Here is a 20,270-nt window from a genome sequence, read left to right on the forward strand (position 1 = left end):
AAATAAGGTTTTCAAAATAGCAGGGTATAGTAATAACTCTCATATGTATTAATTTCAGGCACATTTCCTGATGCCCAGCTTCCTTCTAAGAGGATCATTGGCCCTAAGAATTATGAGTTCTTAAAGTCTAAGAGAGAAGAATTTCAGGAATATCTGCAGGTATGGCACCAAGTTAATTTAAAACATCCTCTAGTTTGTTTTTTGCTTTCCCTCACAAACACCTGTCAATGTGGATTTCTAGAATTCTTTTATTTAAAAAATTTTTTCCCATGTAAAAATGAATTACTGTCAAGAGTCTGCTTTTTTAAGAAAGGTGGATAACCAGGGAAATATCAGTTATTTTCTTAGAGGAAATAAGTCTTGTATTGGGCTTATTTTAAAACTTTTGGTGTGGGAAGTTAAAGAGTGAGAGAGAAAGGAGTGAGAGAGAGGAAGAAAGAAAAAGTTTGATGTAAAAGATTAAATGCATTCTAAGAATACTGGGTTGTTTTGTTATTTTTTTCTTAGTTTTTATTTGATTTTTGTGCTTAGCACTTCTGAACTCTGGAATTTTCCCCTATTTTTATTTCTCAACTTTTTTGTTGTTGTTGCAATCGTAGATGTTTTTCCAGTTACTTTGGAATCTTCTGACTCTACCATTCACCACTTGGAATTGAATTCCGTTTTTTTCAGTGTGTACATTGTGTTGTATAAACAATGTAATTGATATTTCCATTATTGGTACCATCTGCTTTAAAGTCACTTACTTGAGACTTGGCTAAAATTAAAGACCATTTTTCTTTAATCAAGTGATTAAGACCAAAGAATGGATGATTTTGTTTTATTTTTAAAAATCTCCTTTATTTGGACATGCCATTTTGTAATTTTAACTTTTAATTATTTGGATGCCTTTTAGTAACCATAATAAGTACTTTTTGTAAAGGGGTATTTACATTTTAATTTCTGTATTTGAACCAATGAATACTTCAATCCAGAAAGTATTTTTTATTTAATTTTTTGGTGGTAGGAAAATTAAAATACGAAGTATACATTGACTACTGTAAGGATATTTGAACACAGCGTGTGCTAGTGTCGACCTGTTTCTTTGTTGATATCATTAGCCTGTTGTTTGAACCAACTGATTCTTTCTAAGAACAAGAGAACCTCTTTCTAGAAGAAATGCTTTCCAGTAATATGGAGTAAAATGTTGCAGTGCTGGCATTTGATTTATATAGATTTCTGCTCATAGAGTTTCGTAGCTGTTTCTTAGTTACAGAACTGAATATTAGCTAAGACTGGGTTAAATTTGGCTTTAAAACATCAGTTTTATCTTGTAAGAAAATAGTGTTGCAAGAAGATCAGACAACAGAGTCCAAGTTATGTCATACTTCCACATTTAGTTCTTTGCAAAACCCTTTATACCAACTTCCTTTAATTATCAAGAAAGATGTATGATATTGTAATACTTGTGTCATAGTTGAGAAACTGAGAAATAATATTAGCTAGTGTTTAATCTTCCTTCCTGTGTGTCAGGTCCTGAGCTAAAATGCTTTATCTAACAATGCTAGAAGTAAGTAGTGTTATCTTCATTCTACACATGAGGAAACGGACTCTTAGGCAATATAGGAACTTCTCTAGGGACACCTACCTAGCAGAAGGAAGAGCAGAATTCAAACCCTTTCATGTTTGACTGTAAGGGTCTTACCTGCTATGTGATAATCTTTCTATAAATGTATCTGGTTATTATTCTGAATATAAAATAGCTTTTGAAGATTTAAAATTGTTCTTGGTTAAAAAAATCATTTTAATGTAGTTTTCGTGACTTCTAGATTTTTGAAACTGTTTCCCTCCCCCCTCCCCCTTTTTTTTTCTCTTTTTGTTCATCAAGAAACTTCTGCAACATCCAGAATTGAGTAACAGTCAACTTCTGGCAGATTTTCTTTCTCCCAATGGTGGGGAAACACAGTTTCTTGATAAGATACTACCAGATGTAAATCTTGGTAAGTCAATTTAAAGAATCATATAGAAGATGATAAACTGAAAAGATAAGCAGCATTTTCAGGTTAATTTAGAAAAGTAATTTATATAGTGCAGCCATGTATCAAGCTCTGAAGGACTTCTTATATAACATTAATAGGAATATGAATTGGAAAACCACTTGTAACTTTTTAAAATGGAGTATAGTCTATAAAAATACTGAATGATTGTGTTGTACGTTTGAAAGTAATATAATATTGTAAATCAGTGAAAAATAATTGTAAATATCATAAAGTCAGTTAAAACAAAAAGGAAAACCACTTGGAAAACCAGTTTGGTATAAGAGTGAATGATCTAGCAGTTAGTTCCTCTCTAAGATACATATTTGAGAGAATCTTGTATTTATATTTAAGAATGGTCTTAGCAGCATTGTTTATGGTATTGGGTTGGCCAAAACTGGAAATAATACAAATGTTTATCAGCAATAGAGTAGACACATAAATTATAGTAGCTTCACAAAATGAATACTTAGAGCAGTGAATACCTGTAGCATTGTAGCTGCTTGGAATGGTGTGCGTAAAAGCAAAGAATGTATACAGCATGATTCCTTTATAAAGTTTAATCCAGACTAAGCAATAAAATAAGCTGGAAAAGTTTGGATAAAAGTGTTAAAGATCATAATGGAAGAAAAGCAGTATTTCTAAATATATTTTGTGTAGTGTCATTTTTATGTTCTGTGCTTTGTCATTTAGTCATGTCCGACTCTCCTTACAACCCTTTGGACGATAGCCCGCTAGGCTCCTCTGGTCATGGGATTTTTCAAGCAAGAATATTTGTGGCTTGCCATTTTCTCCTCCAGGGGATCTTCCTGATGGAGGGATCAAATCCGCATTTCCTGTGTCTCCTGCATTGCAGGCAGATTCTTTACCTACTGAGCCATTGGGGAAGCCCCATTTTAAGAGCGTGTGTGCGTGTGTGTCTGTATATACATACACATATATATATATAACCTAATGAATAAATTTGGCTTTCATCTAGATCTTTCCAAATTAGTACATGTAATTCAGGCAGAATATTTAGTGTGTGTCTTATTGAGGGAAGATGCAAGAATATTTTGTATTTGGTTATATATGATGGTTGTTGTTTAATCCCTGTGTTGTGTCTGACTCTTGCTGCCCCGTGGACTGTAGTCCACTAGGCTTCTCTGTCAATGAAACTCTCCAGGCAAGAATACTGGAGTGGGTTGCCATTTCCTTCTTCAGGGAACCTTCCCAACCCAGAAATTGAACCCGCCTCTCCTGCACTGGCAGGCGGATTCTTTACCAGTGAGCCACCAGGGAAGCCATATGTAATGTTTAAGAGATATAATTGGTTAGACCTGTTTACTGACTCCATTTGAGTGAAGGAGAAGAAATGATGAAATATGAGCCAGATTTCTGTTTATATAACTGGATAAATACTGTTTATTGCTGAGGTATGGAATAAATTTAGAGTGGTTCTAAACTTGGGCTTCCCTGGTGGCTCGGACAGTAAGGAATCCATCAGCAATTGGGGAGACCTGGGTTCGATCCCTGGATTGGGAAGATCCCCTGGAGGAGGGCATAGCAACCTCCAGTATTCTTGCCTGGAGAATCCCCGTGGACAGAGCAGCCTGCCAGGCTACAGTCCATGGGGTTGCAGAGTTGGACACAACTGAGCGACAGAATAGCACAGCACAGTTCTAAACTTACTGGGTTTATAGAATCCAGTTGAGGAAGTTTTATAACGTAGTAGAGGCAGCAGAAAGCATGAATAGAGATTTGGATGTTGTTTGAAATCAGATTGAGTAAAAATTTTGGCTCAGGAAGAGCATGTAGAAGAGAGAAGCACAGGATGAAACACCATAATTTAAAGAACTTTGGAAATTCTGAGGCGAGGGAGTAATTCTGGGGGTACCAAAGGAGAAATAGCCTGGCAAGAGGGTTGGAGGTTCTCATGTTATGAAACAGTCTCTGTTTTAGCTTTCATTAGTATGCCTTTTGTTATTGTCATTAGAGTCTACTTTTTTCCCAAACTGTACTGAAAGAAATTTAAGTTATATTAATCAGTTTTGATGGATTTTGATAGCCATTTGTAAATGCTTGAGAAAAATCATGTTTGATATTTTATTTTATAATAAAGGAACCTGGAGATAACATCAAAACAATATTCTGGCAAACTGGATTCAGTTCAGTTAAGTTCGGTTCACTTGCTCAGTCATGTCCGACTCTTTGAGACCCCATGAATTGCAGCACGCCAGGCCTCCCTGTCCATCACCATCTCCGGGAGTTCACTCAGACTTGTGTGCATCGAGTCAGTGATGCCATCCAGCCATCTCATCCCCGGTCGTCCCTTTCTTCTCCTGCCCCCAATCCCTCCCAGCATCAGAGTCTTTTCCAATGAGTCAACTCTTCTCATGAGGTGGCCAAAGTACTGGAGTTTCAGCTTCAGCATCATTCCTTCCAAAGAAATCCCGGGGTTGATCTCCTTCAGAATGGACTGGTTGGATCTCCTTGCAGTCCAAGGGACTCTCAAGAGTCTTCTCCAACACCACAGTTCAAAAGCATCAATTCTTCGGCGCTCAGCCTTCTTCACAGTCCAACTCTCATATCCATACATGACCACAGGAAAAACCATAGCCTTGACTAGACGGACCTTTGTTGGGAAAGTAATGTCTCTGCTTTTGAGTATGCTATCTAGGTTGGTCATAACTTTTCTTCCAAGGAGTAAGCATCTTTTAATTTCATGGCTGCAGTCACCATCTGCAGTGATTTTGGAGCCCCCCCCAAATAAAATCTGACACTGTTTCCACTGTTTCTCCATCTATTTCCCATGGAGTGATGGGACTGGATGCCATGATCTTCGTTTTCTGAATGTTGAGCTTTAAGCCAACTATTTCACTCTCCTCTTTTACTTTCAAGAGCCTTTTTAGTTCCTCTTCACTTTCTGCCATAAGAGTGGTGTCATCTGCATATCTGAGGTTATTGATATTTCTCCCAGCAATCTTGATTCCAGCTTGTGTTTCTTCCAGTCTGGCGTTTCTCATGATGTACTCTGCATAGAAGTTAAATAAGCAGGGTAACAATATACAGCCTTGATGTACTCCTTTTCCTATTTGGAACCAGTCTGTTGTTCCATGTCCAGTTCTAACTGTTGCTTCCTGACCTGCATACAGATTTCTCAAGAGGCAGGTCAGGTTGTCTGGTATTCCCATCTCTTTCAGACTTTTCCACAGTTTATTGACTGTGATCCACACAGTCAAAGGCTTTGGCATAGTCAATAAAGCAGAAATAGATGTTTTTCTGGAACTCTCTTGCTTTTTCCATGATCAGTGGATGTTGGCAATTTGATCTCTGGTTCCTCTGCCTTTTCTAAAACCAGTTTGAACATCAGGAAGTTCACGGTTCATGTATTGCTGCAGCCTAGCTTGGAGAATTTTGAGCATTACTTTACTAGCGTGTGAGATGAGTGCAATTGTGTGGTAGATTGAGCATTCTTTGGCATTGCCTTTCTTTGAGATTGGAATGAAAACTGAGCTTTTCCAGTTCTGTGGCCACTGCTGAGTTTTCCAAATTTGCTGGCATATTGAGTGCAGCACTGTCACAGCATCATCTTTCACTGGATTAGAATATATATATTAATCTAAAATCAACACAGACTATTCAAATAGCCAATTTAAATGTTGTAGCAGTGTTTAGAAATTTTTTCCCTTTTGACTAAATGCAAAAGTTAGATACATTTATATATTTACCATTGCTTAATGTCTTTGCAAAAATTAGATATCTTTATAGATTCACCACTGCTTAATATCTTTTGAAAACATTTCTTGTGGACAATTACATATATACACAAAGGTAGAGAAATTTGTATAATGAACTCTTCACCCCTTCCAAAAGTTACCACACTTGCCTTGTTCCAGTCCTTTGAAAGATTGTCGCTGAGCCATGAAAAACCCCTCCTCGATTCTTGGCCACCAGAGGAGAAGAATTCAGTCTGGGGCCAGTGATGAGGCTTGATCTCTCAGAGCTTTTGTGAAATAAAGTATTATTAAAGTATAAAAGAGATAAACATTCTGACATAGACATCAGAGGGGGACAGAAAGAGTGCACCCTGCTAGTCTTTAGCCGGATGATATCAGCTACTAGCAGTTTGCTAATTAGAGAAAGGAAATGTCTCAAAACTCAGAGAATGGCACCAGACCCCTTACCCACAACATGCATTTTGAGATAACACTGGCACAAGGTGAGTTGTCCTGAGCCGTAAAATGATTGACATGAATCTTGAAGAAAGGCCAGGTTCCAAGCCAATGCAGTCTCATTAGCATAGCTTAAGAGAATATTTGCATGAGTAAAGCATACTGGTTTGTCAAGTGGGTTCTGAGTTTTAGGGGAACCCACTTGAAGACAGAGTCTAGGCTAAATACATAGTTCATTAACATGTATTTAGACAAACATTTCCATAAGAAAAACCACATTGGTTAGCTCAAAGTTTGAGAAGAGTTAAGTTTAGGGGTAACCATGTATCGTCATGGCAGCACAGAATTTTAAAAGAAACCTCTTTTTAAATGAGTATAGAGAAGGGGAAAAAAATCTAAGATTTGTTTGTTACCTCCTGCCGCTTTAGAGAGAGAAAAAATGTCTGACAGTTGCAGCCTATTTCCTCTGTTTGGAGATCCCTGGCCTTGCTGCCTGTTACCCTCTTACCTTGCCCTACCTCCCACCCCACTGGATTATTTTGAAGTATCCCAAGTGCTGTGTCTGAAAACAGTTAAGAATACCATGTTTATTATAAATTTTTGTGAAGTGTGAAATGGTCCATTTTGCTTTTTACTTGGCTTTTTGGTATTTAAAATTACCTAGTGAAGTATTCATATAAGCAGTTATGAGATATATTTTACCTTCTTAAGATTAATATTTTATTTTTAATTGCAGGGAAAATTATAAAATCTGTTCCTGGAAAACTAATGAAAGAGGTGAATATGGGCATTCTATACAATGATAGTTATAAGCATATTCAAATACTAGTAAATTTTAATTGGCTATATGATACTGAAAATCATAATCTTGATTTTTTTATTTTTATACCATGGTTTCCACAGAAAGGTCAACATTTGGAACCTTTTATCATGAATTTCATTAATTCTTGTGAATCTCCAAAGCCTAAACCGAGTAAACCAGAACTGACCATTCTCAGCCCTACTTCAGAAAATAATAAGAAGGTACTATGCATCGTCTCAGAGAGTCATTGAGTTTGAAATTGTCCTACTTACGATTCCGTTAGAGAATTCTATGTTAATGAAATGGAAGGGACTGTATGTCTTTGTATGGAAATCAGTTGTAAAGGATAAGGAGGGTATTGTAGGTAGTTGCTTGGTTCTTTGCTTTAATGGGTAAATGTTTCTTAAGAATCTGTATTTGTCAGCTCCTACCGTTTCTCTATTGGGGAATTTTTTAAAGTGGTTTTCTTAGGTTGTAAATCACCAACTTCCAGTAATCAGGGAATTAATTTCTATAATGTGTTTATATTTATTTGATGGTATTATATAATTTTTAATGACTTATAAAATATTTCATCCTTTCATTAAACAAGCACTTTATTATGTGCCTGCTATTGGGTGCTAGGCACTGGGAATATAAATTCCGAGGGCTTCCCTGGCAGTCCAGTGCTTAAGACTTTGTGCTTTTTTTTGGTTTGTTTTTTAAATTTTTAATTGGAGGATTGTGTTGGTTTCTACCAAATGTCAACATGAATCAGCCATAGGTATACATATGTTCCCCCTCATCCTGAACCTCCCTTCCACCTTCCTCCCCAACTCACCTCTCTAGGTTATCACAAAGCACCTGATTGGAGCTCCCTGCATCATACAGCAAATTTCCACTTGCTGTCTAATTAGACAGCCTTGGTTTTAATGCAGGGGAGCTAGGATCCTACAGTGGGGTGGCATGGCCAAAGAAAAGAGGAAAAACAAATAAATTTCCTGTCTGCAAGAAGCTCAGTTTAGTGCCAGCATGGGGGATTCTGTGAGCTCAAAGAATAGCACCCTCTTCCTCAAGAGAACTTCTTTGGTTTATTACTGTAAAGGGTATCTTTAATTTTTTTTACTTTATAAGTTTATTGCTAGTAAACAGAAATACAGTTGATTGTTGTGTATTGATTTTCAATTCACAAGTCTTGCTAGGCTTGTGTTAATTTTAGTGGTATATCTGTTAATTCTTTTATATTTATGTATTCAAATGATGGCAGTTATGGTTCATTCATGACTAGGACCTGCTATACAAAGGGAGTGATTGCAGTGTTTCACCATTAAATAATATAGTGTAGTTCTTATTGTAGATATCCTTTATGAAGTTTAGAAAAGTTAACCTCCATGTTTGTGGGTGCACTTAGCCTATAGTTTTTCTTTCTCATTGTATCCTTGTCAGATTCTGGTATTAAAGTTACGTTAAGTTTTCTTTATTTGCTGGTAGAGTGTTAGTTATTTAAATAGTGATAACTTGTTAGTAGTCATCTAGGCCTCAAGTTTTGTTTGTGGAAGTTTTTTTTTTAAAACCAATGTAATTTCTTTAATAATTATAATATTCTTCAGATATATTGTTTCATGAGTCAGATTTTGATAGGTTGTACTTTTTAATAAATTCTCCATCTTGTCTAAATTTGAAAAATTTTGGCCTTATGTTGTCAATAATATCCTCTTTTCATTTTCCTCTGACAACTATGGTTGTGTCCCCTTTTATTCCTGGCATTGTCTTCCTTTCCTTTTCTTTTTGCTTTTCTGACCCATCATACCAAAACTGTCCATTTTATCATTGTGTTTACCTTTTCTGTAAGTTTTTTTTAGTTCTTTAGTATCTGCTCTTTGATTATTATTAATGATAGATCTTTTGCTATAGTAGGTAGGGCTAAGATTTAGTTGCATTTTATTATTTTGCTATGAGTAATTCTTCATTTTTTTTTCATATACATTAGGTCTTTGATTATTTTGTCCAAATAAACTTAGCTTAAATCTTAACGTTCATCTGTAAGCATACCTTAATTAAACAGTGATTTATAACTTTTAAATCATGTTGAGATTAAAATCAGCTATTCCTAATTTTTTTTTTATAATTTCATTTATTTATTTTAGTTGTACTGGGTCTTCATTGCTGCGTGGGCTTTCTCTAGTTGTGGAGAGTGAAGGCTACTCTCTAGTTGTGGTGCTTGGGGTTCTCATTGCTGTAACTTCTCTCTTACTGCAGAACGTGGGCTCTAGAGTGCTCAAGCTTCTAGAGCACTGCATGGCATTATGGCACGCATGCTCAGTAGTTGCAGCTCACGGGCTCTAGAGCGTGGACTCCATAGTTGGCGGTCCACGGGCTTAATTACCTGGTAGCGTGTGGAATCTTTCCAGATAAGGGATCGAACCCAACCCAGGGATTGGCAGGCAGATTCTTAACCACTGGACCGCCAGGGAAGTCCTAGTGCTAATGGTTTCATGCATCTTTTTATGTTCATTTACTTCTTTTGATATAAAAAAATCAAAGGGATTCTTTGTATGGATGATGAATTATCTGTTACATCTAAAATAAAGGTAGATTTTTATTTAATATTTTGTCCCCCCAAAGTATTGTATTTTTTAATTCAATTTTGGGTATAAATGTGGCATTTAGGGGGCAGATCTTAACCACTCTGGTATTATGTGTTTTTTCCTTTAATATTCTGTTTTGATTGGACAAAGTTTAAACACCTTGCTCTATAATTACTTTACCCTTAGTAATTATTTATTAGCCTGTGTAATAAACTTTTTTTATTATTTCAACTTTTACTTTAGCTTTTTAATGATCTGTATAAAAATAATGCAAACCGTGCTGAGAATACAGAAAGAAGGCAAAATCAGAATTATTTTATGGAAATGATGACTGTAGAAGGAGTCTATGATTACCTGATGTATGTAGGTAAGATATCTGTGGTTACTGTTAAAACCCGTGTTATAGTTCTTCTGTGATGCAAATTAATGCTCTTGTGTATTGCTCCATTATATATTTTTTGAATTGAAGGTACTTTTAAAATTAAGAATTCAATACATAGAATATAATTGGTCTTGAGCATATTAAAGTTATTAGTCTTTAAAAATAAAATATTAACCATTTGTATTTTTTGTATTGGAAAATGTTCCAGTATCTGTTTACCTTAATGAAATGTTCTGTGTGATCCTTCTCAGGACAGGTGGTTTTCCAAGTTCCTGACTGGCTTCATCATCTCTTAATGGGAACTCGAATCCTCTTTAAAAACACCCTGGAAATGTATACTGATTACTATCTTCATTGTAAACTAGAGCAACTCTTTCAGGAGCACCGTCTGGTTTCACTTATAACACTTCTCAGAGGTTTGTATTTCCTCATGTGTTTGTTTCATGTTTGAGTATTCAATTTTTATTTAATTTTAATTAGATCTCAAAGAGTGATAAGCCTGGCTTTTCTTTGCTTTTATTAGTATTGCTTCTATGAGGAAATACTTTGTATATAATAGGTGAAAATTCCTGCAAATGTTTCTTTTTTAAAAATTTTATTAATTTTTTATAAGATTGGTTTTTTAAGGTTTATTTTATTCATTTATTTATGGCTGCTTAATAAATGGAAACAGCAACCCTCTCCAGTGGGATCAACCACACAGTCCATGGGATCGCAAAGAGTCGAACACAACTGAGCATTTATGGCTGCGCTGGGTCTTCATTGCTGCACTTGGGCTTTCTCTAGTTGCAGCGAGTGTGGGCTACTTTCTAGTGGTGGTGAGCTAGCTTCTCATTGTAGTGGTTTCTCTCGTAATGAGAGAGAGAGCACAGGCTCTGGAGCATAGGATCAGTAGTTGTGACTCTCAGGCTTAGTTGTCCCTCAGCATATGGGATCTTCCCAAACCAGGGACTGAACTGTCCCCTACATTGGCAGGTGGATTCTTTACTACTGAGCTACCAGGGAAGCCCTAATTTTTTTATTTTTAATTGGAGGATAATTACTTTATAATGTTGTGTTGGTTTCTGCCATATATCAACATGAATCAGCTATACATATACACATGTCCCCTCTCTCTTGAAGCCAGCAGATATCTTTTGTCTCTTTTTAGATGCTGTATTTTGTGAAAACACTGAACCTCGCTCTCTTCAAGATAAGCAAAAACGAGCAAAGCAGACTTTTGAAGGAATGATGAACTACATTCCAGGTATAATATTTAAAAAGTAGTTTAATATAGATTAGCACTCTTTGGTGATCACAATGTATAGTAATTATTGAGGCAATTTTTACTGTGAGTTTTTATTTTAGAAGTAGTTATAAGAACCAGTTAAAATTAACTCATTCATTAAATGGAATTTGGTTTTTATGTTAGCACTAAGAACTTTTAGCATATTCAAAAGCAGAGACATTACTTTGCCGACTAAGGTCCGTCTATTCAAGGCTATGGTTTTTCCTGTGGTCACGTATGGATGTGAGAGTTGGACTGTGAAGAAGGCTGAGCGCCAAAGAATGGATGCTTTTGAACTGTGGTGTTGGAGAAGACTCTTGAGAGTCCCTTGGACTGCAAGGAGATCCAACCAGTCCATTCTGAAGGAGATCAGCCCTGGGATTTCTTTGGAAGGCATGATGCTAAGGCTGAAGCTCCAGTACTTTGGCCACCTCATGAGAAGAGTTGACTCATTGGAAAAGACTCTGATGCTGGGAGGGATTGGGGGCAGGAGGAGAAGGGGATGACCGAGGATGAGATGGCTGGATGGCATCACTGACTCGATGGACGTGAGTCTGAGTGAACTCCGGGAGATGGTGATGGACAGGGAGGCCTGGCGTGCTGCGATTCATGGGGTCGCAAAGAGTCGGACATGACTGAGCGACTGAACTGAACTGAAGAACTTTTAGATAAGGCTGTTTCTACTCACACATTAGTTGGATTCTTTCAGTAACTTAGAATCAAACTGATCATAGTGGTATGTCTCTGGGACAGCTGGAGTCCTGCTGTTCACTTCACCATGAGGAGAGCTACATTAGTGTGTGTAAGTTAGAGGTCAGAATTCATTCATTCATGCTGAGTTTATTGAACACCTTCCATGTGCCAGGCACCTAGCACAATGCAAGAGATATAAAAATTGTACTTTGGTAGCTCAGCGGCAACCCACTCCAGTGTTCTTGCCTGGAGAATCCCAGGGACGGTGGAGCCTGGTGGGCTGCTGTCTGTGGGGTCACACAGAGTTGGACACGACTGAAGCGACTTAGCAGCAGCAGCAGCAGCAGCTCAATCTGGCAGGAAGATAGACACACAGACAAGATGTACCTGTGATAATAGAGGCTTGTTTAGGTTATGCAGTATCTCAAAGGAGGAGGGTGAATCCCTCTCATAAAGGAGGTAGCCTTGAGTGAATGGTTAGTAACCTCTTACTGAGATATGAATATAAGGAAAAAACATCAAGGAGTCAAAGCGGATGATACTTAATTTAGGACATTTTGAATGTGACAAGCCTAACTATACATTGTTCAGGATGCATTGTCTCGTAATCAATTAAATATCCAGGTTTTGGAATTGGAGGAGCGATGATATAAGATGAGATCTGGGAGTCAGGTAATGCCCAGCAAGAAAATATAGAGTAAAAATTGGAGATGTCTTAGAGAATTCTCATCATTGAAAAATGAGTCTCAGAATGATCCTGCTTAATTTTGAAGACAATTTCTGTCCCCAGTCTGAATGTAAACGTGAACCACAGCTGTTCTTGAGTGAATCTTCTGTAGGTATATGATGAAGTCATTTCTTCCTTCTTTTGTAATGTAATATAGTGACCTTCTATATAGCATTCATGGTTTTGACTTAGTTTTAATATTTAGAATCATGGAAAGCCAGTGAATATAATAATTGTAATTTCGCTCAGCCATGAATTTGAGTCACATCTGCTTCAAGACTTCCATTTGGAAAGGGGTGATTTAGCTAGTGAGGAAGCATAGCATGCCTTTCTGCTCTCCTCTACTCATTTCCTCCTTAGTGATTCTTGAAGAATCTGAAAGGATCGTCTGTTTTTGTCCATGATGCTTCATGCATATTAATTGGGAAATTCTGTGTAGTGTTGGTAAATTAGGGGATTCACAAAGATGCATTGTGGCCCATCTCTCTTGAAAAATATCAAGGATCTACTGAACTTCCTATAAATTGAATTTTGCCTCTCAGGGTTAGATTTACCCTGTAAAAGCAAACATAAAATGAAGATTTTCCTTGAACAACATTAAGTGTTTCATTATGATTGGAGGGGAAAGGACAAATATTTGAGCACCTTATTTACTCAATAAGTTTCTTTTCCTACTTGGAGGAAACCATTCAGCACAGATTTTAATAAGGACCGACTGTAGTACCAGGAGTGATACATGACAGCTGTGTAGTAAAACATGAATTAGAACTTTTGGAAGCATACTTGTGTTTAAACAGTTTCCCAAAAGATTGTTCTGTAAAATAGTTATTAGTAATTTTGCAAAAAGGACAGAAATGGTCATATTCATTGAAGAGAGTCTCTGTTCACCATAATATTAAATTAATTAAAATTAAAAAAACATTAACATATTCAAACATGAAAATATGAAGAGTGAAAAGTAGAAGAGATCCTGTCCCTACTGTGCAGAAGTAGCGGTATGCTCCAACTGGTGTTAGTGCTAACAGACAGTTTCTTTGTATCTCTCTATATATGCAAAAGTGTATGTACCTAGTGTTTTATTTCGTTTTACTTGAACGGGATAATAAAATATGTATTGTTTCCCAATTGTCTTTTATCCTTTAAGCAGACTCCTTTACGGTACCATTCCTGAGAGCTTACAGCTATGCTTTGTGCGTTGTGAATCTTTAAATTCAGGACACATGATGCTGCATTTCTCAACTTGACCACAGGGCCCTTTTTTCCAAGAGCTTCTTACTGAAGCACTGATTTAGGAAATGCTGACTTACAGATTTTACTAATACCTGCGGGAGAGGGTAGAGATTTTGCCTTATGATCTAGTAAATGATGGGTCACTTTATAATATAAAATTGTTTCACATGTGGCTTTCTTGTTTAGATCTGATAGTCAAGTGTATTGGTGAAGAAGCCAAGTATGAAAGCATCAGACTTCTTTTTGATGGTTTACAGCAGCCAGTTCTCAACAAGCAGGTAAAATTCATTAAAGCAGACTGACTCGTGTCAGCTTGGCTTAGTGAATGACACAGTAGCGTGTCTGGTATATTAACTGTGAAGTGATACTGTGCTAAGTGAAGGCAATGTAATTCAAACGTGCGGATGGAATAAAAGTGTCTCTTGTTAACTCTTTTTGCTCATTACTTTTATTTTAAATAACATGATTGAAAATAAATATTCATTATAGGAAATTTGAAATATACCAAGCGGATTCTTTACCACTAGCACCACCAGGGAAGCAAAAATTCATGAAATAAAGTAAAAATTTATATATCAAGAATTCTATCATTCATTCAGGTTGTATAGAATAACTTGCAGTTAACATTTTACTGCTTATCAGTTCAGTTCAGTCACTCAGTTGTGTCCAACTCCTTGTGACCCCATGGACTGGAGCACACCAGGCCTCCCTATCCATCACCAATTACCGGAGTCTACTAAAACTCATGTCCATTGAGTCAGTGATGCCATCCAACCATCTCATCCTCTGCTGTCCCCCTTCTCCTCCCGCCTTCAATCTTTCCCAGCATCAGGGTCTTTCCCAGTGAGTCAGTTCTTCACATCAGGTACCCAAAGTATTGGAGTTTCAGCTTCACCATCAGTCCTTCCAATGAATATTCAGGACTGATTTCTGTTAGCATGGACTAGTTGGATCTCCTTGCAGTCCAAGGGACTCTCAAGAGTCTTCTCTAACACCACAGTTCAAAAGCATCAATTCTTCGGCGCTCAGCTTTCTTCACAGTCCAACTCTCACATCCATACATGACCGCTGGAAAAACCATAGCCTTGACTAGACATACCTTTGTTGGGAAAGTAATGTCTCTGCTTTTGCATATGCTATCTAGGTTGGTCATAGCTTTTCTTCCAAGGAGTAAGCATCTTTTAATTTCATGGCTGCAGTCACCATCTGCAGTGACTTCGTAGCCCAAAAAGATAAAATCTGTCACTGTTTCCACTGTCTCCCCATCTATTTGCCATGAAGTGATGGGACTGGATGCCATGATCTTAGTTTTCTGAAGCTAACTTTTTCACTCTCCTCTTTCATTTTCATCAAGAGGCTCTTTAGTTCTTCACTTTCTGCAATAAGGGTGGTGTCTTCTGCATATCTGAGGTTATTGATATTCCTCCCAGCAATCTTGATTCCAGCTTGTGCTTCTTCCAGCCCAGCATTTCTCATGATGTACTGTGCATAGAAGTTAAATAAGCAGGGTGACACTCTACAGTCTCGACATACTTCTTTCCCTATTTGGAACCAGTGGGTTGTTTCATGTCCAGTTCTAACTGTTGCTTCCTGATCTGCATACAGATTTCTCAAGAGACAGGTCAGGTGGTGTGGTATTCCCATCTCTTTCAGAATTTTCCACACTTTTTTGTGATCCACACAGTCACAGGCTTTAGCATAGTCAATAAAGCAGAAATAGATGTTTTTCTGGAACTCTCTTGCTTTTTCAATGATCCAGTGGATGTTGGTAATTTGATCTCCGGTTCCTCTGCCTTTTCTAAATCCAGCTTGAACATCTGGAAGTTCATGGTTCACGTACTGTTGAAGCCTGACTTGGAGAATTTTGAGCATTACTTTGCTAGTGTGTGAGATGAGTGCAATTGTGCAGTAGTTTGAGCATTCTTTGGCATTGCCTTTCTTGGGGATTGGAATGAAAACTGACTTTTTCCAGTCCTGTGGCCACTGCTGAGTTTTCCAAATTTGCTGGCATATTGAGTGCAGAACTTTCACAGCATCATCTTTCAGGATTTGAAATAGCTCTACTGGAATTCCATCACCTCCACTAGCTTTGTTTGTACTGATACTTTCTGAGGCCCACTTGACTTCACATTCCAGGATGACTGGCTCTAGGTGAGTGATTACACCATTGTGATTATCTGGATCATGAAGATCTTTTTTGTATAGTTTTTCCTGTGTATTCTTACCATCTTTTCTTAATATCATCTGCTTCTGTTAGGTCCATACCATTTCTGTCCTTTATTGAACTCATCTTTGCATGAAATGTTCCCTTGGTAGCTTTAATTTTTTTGAAGAGATCTCTAGTCTTTCCCATTCTGTTGTTTTCCTCTATTTCTTTGCACTGATCACTGAGGAAGACTTTCTTATCTCTCCTTGCTATTCTTTGGAACTCTGCGTTCAAATGGGTATATCTTTCCTTTTCTCCTTTGCCTTTAGTCTCACATATTCTGTTGAGACCTTAACACAGTTAAAATTTTGTATCAGGCTTGTTTCTTTAAAATTGTTGTTATATACAAAATATTGAACATAATATAAATTACAAGGCATAATAATAAAGTGCAAACATGTGAAAACATATCTATCTAAAACTCATCCTAAAAATAGAACATTATGGATCTTGTTGAAACTATTTTTTTTTTTTTTTTTTGGTCTAATTCCTTAAAATCTTTTTTTTTTGCATTTTAGCTGACTTATGTCTTATTGGACATTGTGATACAAGAACTGTTTCCAGAGCTCAATAAGGTAATTGAAAAGCAGCAGTACTTTCTTTATGTTCTTAATGGTGTACTGACATTTTGTTAGGGACATAAAAATTAAGGAAATCCTTGTGATCATTTTAAAAATGAACAACCTTAACAAATAGCTCTTTGTATTTTCTTCATTCAACATGCTTAAACATAGAGTGGATTTGAGGATGTACGAACTGAATAGCCCCTGCCTTGCCTTCCCCCCTTCCTGATTCCAGTCAGATGGGATCTGTAGAGCCTCACCAGAGGAAGGTGTGAGTGTACATCCTATCTCTAGGATGGGCCAAGCTCTGCGGGCTGTCATTTGCACACTGAATGCTGTGTGAGCATTTTTAAAGCAGTTGAGCTTATATGAAGCCAAGAACACAAAATGAATGGGAGTTGGAGGATGGTGATATTATTATTACCTTGAATCCTGCAGATTTTGAGTTTTGATGAAATAACTATTCAGGGTTGTGATACAGCAGTGAAATGTTAGTTTTATAGAGGGAACTAGATTTGGACTATTTACCTATTGAATACAGGTTTTCAAGTTATAGCAGGGTTTTCAAGTTATAATAAAACAGGGTGGCAGTTACAGACATTTTGTGTTCAATTTACGTAGGAATCAGTACCAGGAAATTCCAGCTCTGTTTGAGACTTTATGAGGTCTATCACATGCTTTTTTTCCTCCTCTCTAAAACATAAATATCATCTGTGGCATATGCAGGTTTTAACACACATATATATATGTTTTAGGTTAGAATTTTAATACACTGGAACTGTTAGGCAATTCACAAATGAATTCTTGTTTGTTTTTTCTCTTCTATTAAATAGATTTATTTTTACTTTAGGTGCAAAAGGAAATTACATCTGTGACGTCCTGGATATAAACATTTGGATTTGGGATAGAATAACCAGTTGAAATGTTTGCTGTGCTAGTTTAGTATATATGTACTGTTTTTTCTTTTACTTTTGTATATTCTTGTATATATCATGTAATTCAGTGTCTGACGTTTTGATTTTAATAAAGACTAACAAATTTAATAACAATGAAAACTGATTGGGTCTCATAGCCTTTCATTTTACATCTCTTATCCAAATTTTCTTAGATCTGTGTCACTTGTTATTGCTGTTTTTAAAAGAGATAACTCATAATCTCCTTGGGGCAAATCAGTTAGACTGATAACTTTGAAAGTATTGTATCACTTTGAAAATAATTATTTTTAGCACAGAGGTCTGATTTGCTGTCATATTTGGAGTTAATAAATTTTAGCAGATTTATTCCACTCCCCCTTTTCATTTTTCTGTGTAGGTAACTGTGTGTCTGTAAAGAAGACATACTTTATGAGTTTTTCATAACAAATAAGGGACTTGTTACTCTTCCTAGATGATTGACAGGTTATATGTAGCCCTTTTGCATGTGAAAACTGAGTACTTAACAGATATTTGTGATTGTGTGGTTACAACTGCATTTCACTGAACATCTGTAACTATAATCCAAAAACTTATATAAACAGTTTAGTCAAGTGGATTTTTTGTTTATGTTGTCTCTCCAAAAGAAAGGTATGAATTAACTGTATTCTTTGGGGAAAGTTAAATAATTATTTTTAAAGGTTCAACATTTAGAGTTCTGCTTATAATTGTTCTTCATGCTGTGTTTTTCTCCCTGAATCTTATTTGTCTTTCAAGATCGGGCATTTTGTGTTTGGTTATTGGCTGTGATGTACATTCAGAATATATTTATTGAGTTTCAACCATGTATCAAGTGCTGATAATGTGGGAACTCTAAATATAATTTGCAAAGTGAAACCAATTGAATGATACTGTTCAGTTATTTTTTTCCTAGTTTTGAAAATGGTCTTTAGATATTATAAAAATTATTTAGGGTTTTGCCAGTAGTTTTATCTTTTTAATTGCTGAAAAATTCTAAACTGTGTATGAGTTTCTGTGCATCAGTACTTTTAACCAAGCCTTCAACATTTTACTTACTTCTCAGGGGCAGGTGGGAAATTAATCAAGCTAACTCTTCACATTTAAATCCATAGCATTTTGGCTGGAAAAATAAAATATTTACAGCCCTTTTATTCCTTTCTTACCTACTTTCTTATAAATTGTGATATTTTGTTTATTTAGATGAGAAAAAATTCTTATGAGTGTATCAAACAACCTAGGCTTACTCCAATAAAATACCGTAAATGGGGTGACTTAACAGAATTTTATTTCTCACAGTTCTGGAGGCTGATAAGTCCAAGATCAAGGTGCCCAAAAGGTACATTTCATTCTGGAACTTCTTCCTTTGGTCTGTAGATGACTGCCTTTTTTCCCTGTGTACTCACATGACCACTGTGTTTGGCCGTGTGGGAAGAAAGAAAGAGATCTTTCACTCTCTCCTCCTTTTCTTCTTATAAGGCCCCGAATGCTCGTAGGTTAAGCCCATGACCTCATTTAACCTTAATTACCTCCTAAAGCCATCATCTCCAAATATAGTCATATTGGGGTTTAGGGTTTTAACAAGGGAATTTTAGAAGGACACATTTAATCCATAGCAGGGGTGAGCTCTATTTAAAGAAAATGTAATGTATAAAAATCTATAAATACAAAGTCATTTGCGTAATAAAAGAGAAAGGAACTGGATGCATTCCCCATTGGCCAGGCATTTTATATCACATTTCACCATGCAGCAACTGTGAGATGGTATTATTCCTCTCTTGTTATTTATACTGAAGCTAGATAGAGCAGTGAAGCTGGAATTCAAACAGATCCATCTCTAGTCTTGTACTCTTTCAGTGTTGCCCCATGAAAGGAGCCTTTACTTCCAAAAGTGATTACTCGAGATTCCTTTAATGGTCCCCTGGTGCATTTCGGATATTTTACTTTGCACTTGCCTTTCTATCCATCTTTATGTATGTCTTATACTGCATGAATTTTACATTTTGAAATGTGTTTAGAGAAATAACTCTGGTTGCGGGGTAAATTAAATAGATGAGAAGACACTGAAATTTATAAAGGACATGATGTCTGTGTTACAATCATTAAGCTATAGATATCAGAAAATTCTGAGAAATGGTTGAAACACTTAAATTATCATTTATTGGGACTTCCCTGGTGGTCCAGTGGTTAAGAAACTGCCTTCCAATGCAGGGGACTGGGGTTTGATCCATGCTGGGGGAACTAAATTCCTACATGCCCCCGGGAAAACTAAATACAGCCCCCATGCCCTGCACCACAGCTAATGAGCCAGTGGGCCACAATTAGTCAAGTACTGCAACAAGGATCCCACGTGCTGCGACTGAGACCCAACACAGCCAAATAGATACATGTTTTTAAAATTATTTATTGACTTACTAAAAACAGAGTTTACAATAAAAATATAAACAGAAGTCTAAATTTGCCATTGTTCTTTGTAATGATATATACGTAAGTTGTAACTTCAGATATAGTCAACATTAGAATAAAAATTACCCACTGGATGAATGAGCAAACAAATAGATCTTGTTAGTCCACTCCACTTCCATTTCAAAGACTGTTCTCTTTTATGTATATGTTAGTGTCTTCAATGTTGCTAGGTACATGAGGAGAAATCCTTAACCTGAGGCCTAAGGACCCTGGAAGATTTTTAAGTCCACTGCAAATGGTTTTTTATTTCACTTTTAAAAAATTAATTT

General features: G+C 36.6%; 1 protein-coding gene across 6 annotated transcripts in view; it reads left to right on the forward strand.

The window, feature by feature from the left end:
• The window catches only part of SNX14 (sorting nexin 14), an 87,284-nt gene extending 68,870 nt beyond the window's left edge, over positions 1–18,414 (forward strand). For 3 of the 6 annotated variants that reach the window (XM_040238842.1, XM_040238846.1, XM_040238847.1), the window contains 10 exons: positions 59–159; positions 1,868–1,979; positions 6,906–6,946; positions 7,073–7,192; positions 9,782–9,905; positions 10,172–10,336; positions 11,071–11,166; positions 14,024–14,115; positions 16,562–16,618; positions 17,457–18,414. In XM_040238842.1, coding sequence (XP_040094776.1) covers positions 59–159; positions 1,868–1,979; positions 6,906–6,946; positions 7,073–7,192; positions 9,782–9,905; positions 10,172–10,336; positions 11,071–11,166; positions 14,024–14,115; positions 16,562–16,618; positions 17,457–17,495 — 947 coding nt within the window. In that variant the 3' untranslated portion in view covers positions 17,496–18,414. The remainder of the gene's footprint in view (positions 1–58; positions 160–1,867; positions 1,980–6,905; positions 6,947–7,072; positions 7,193–9,781; positions 9,906–10,171; positions 10,337–11,070; positions 11,167–14,023; positions 14,116–16,561; positions 16,619–17,456) is intronic. The other 3 variants (XM_040238844.1, XM_040238843.1, XR_005720839.1) reach the window with 2 other exon arrangements.
• Positions 18,415–20,270: the final 1,856 nt, after the last annotated feature.

The sequence above is a fragment of the Oryx dammah genome, unplaced genomic scaffold (genome assembly GCF_014754425.2).
Source record: "Oryx dammah isolate SB20612 unplaced genomic scaffold, SCBI_Odam_1.1 HiC_scaffold_4, whole genome shotgun sequence".
NCBI lineage: Eukaryota > Metazoa > Chordata > Mammalia > Artiodactyla > Bovidae > Oryx > Oryx dammah.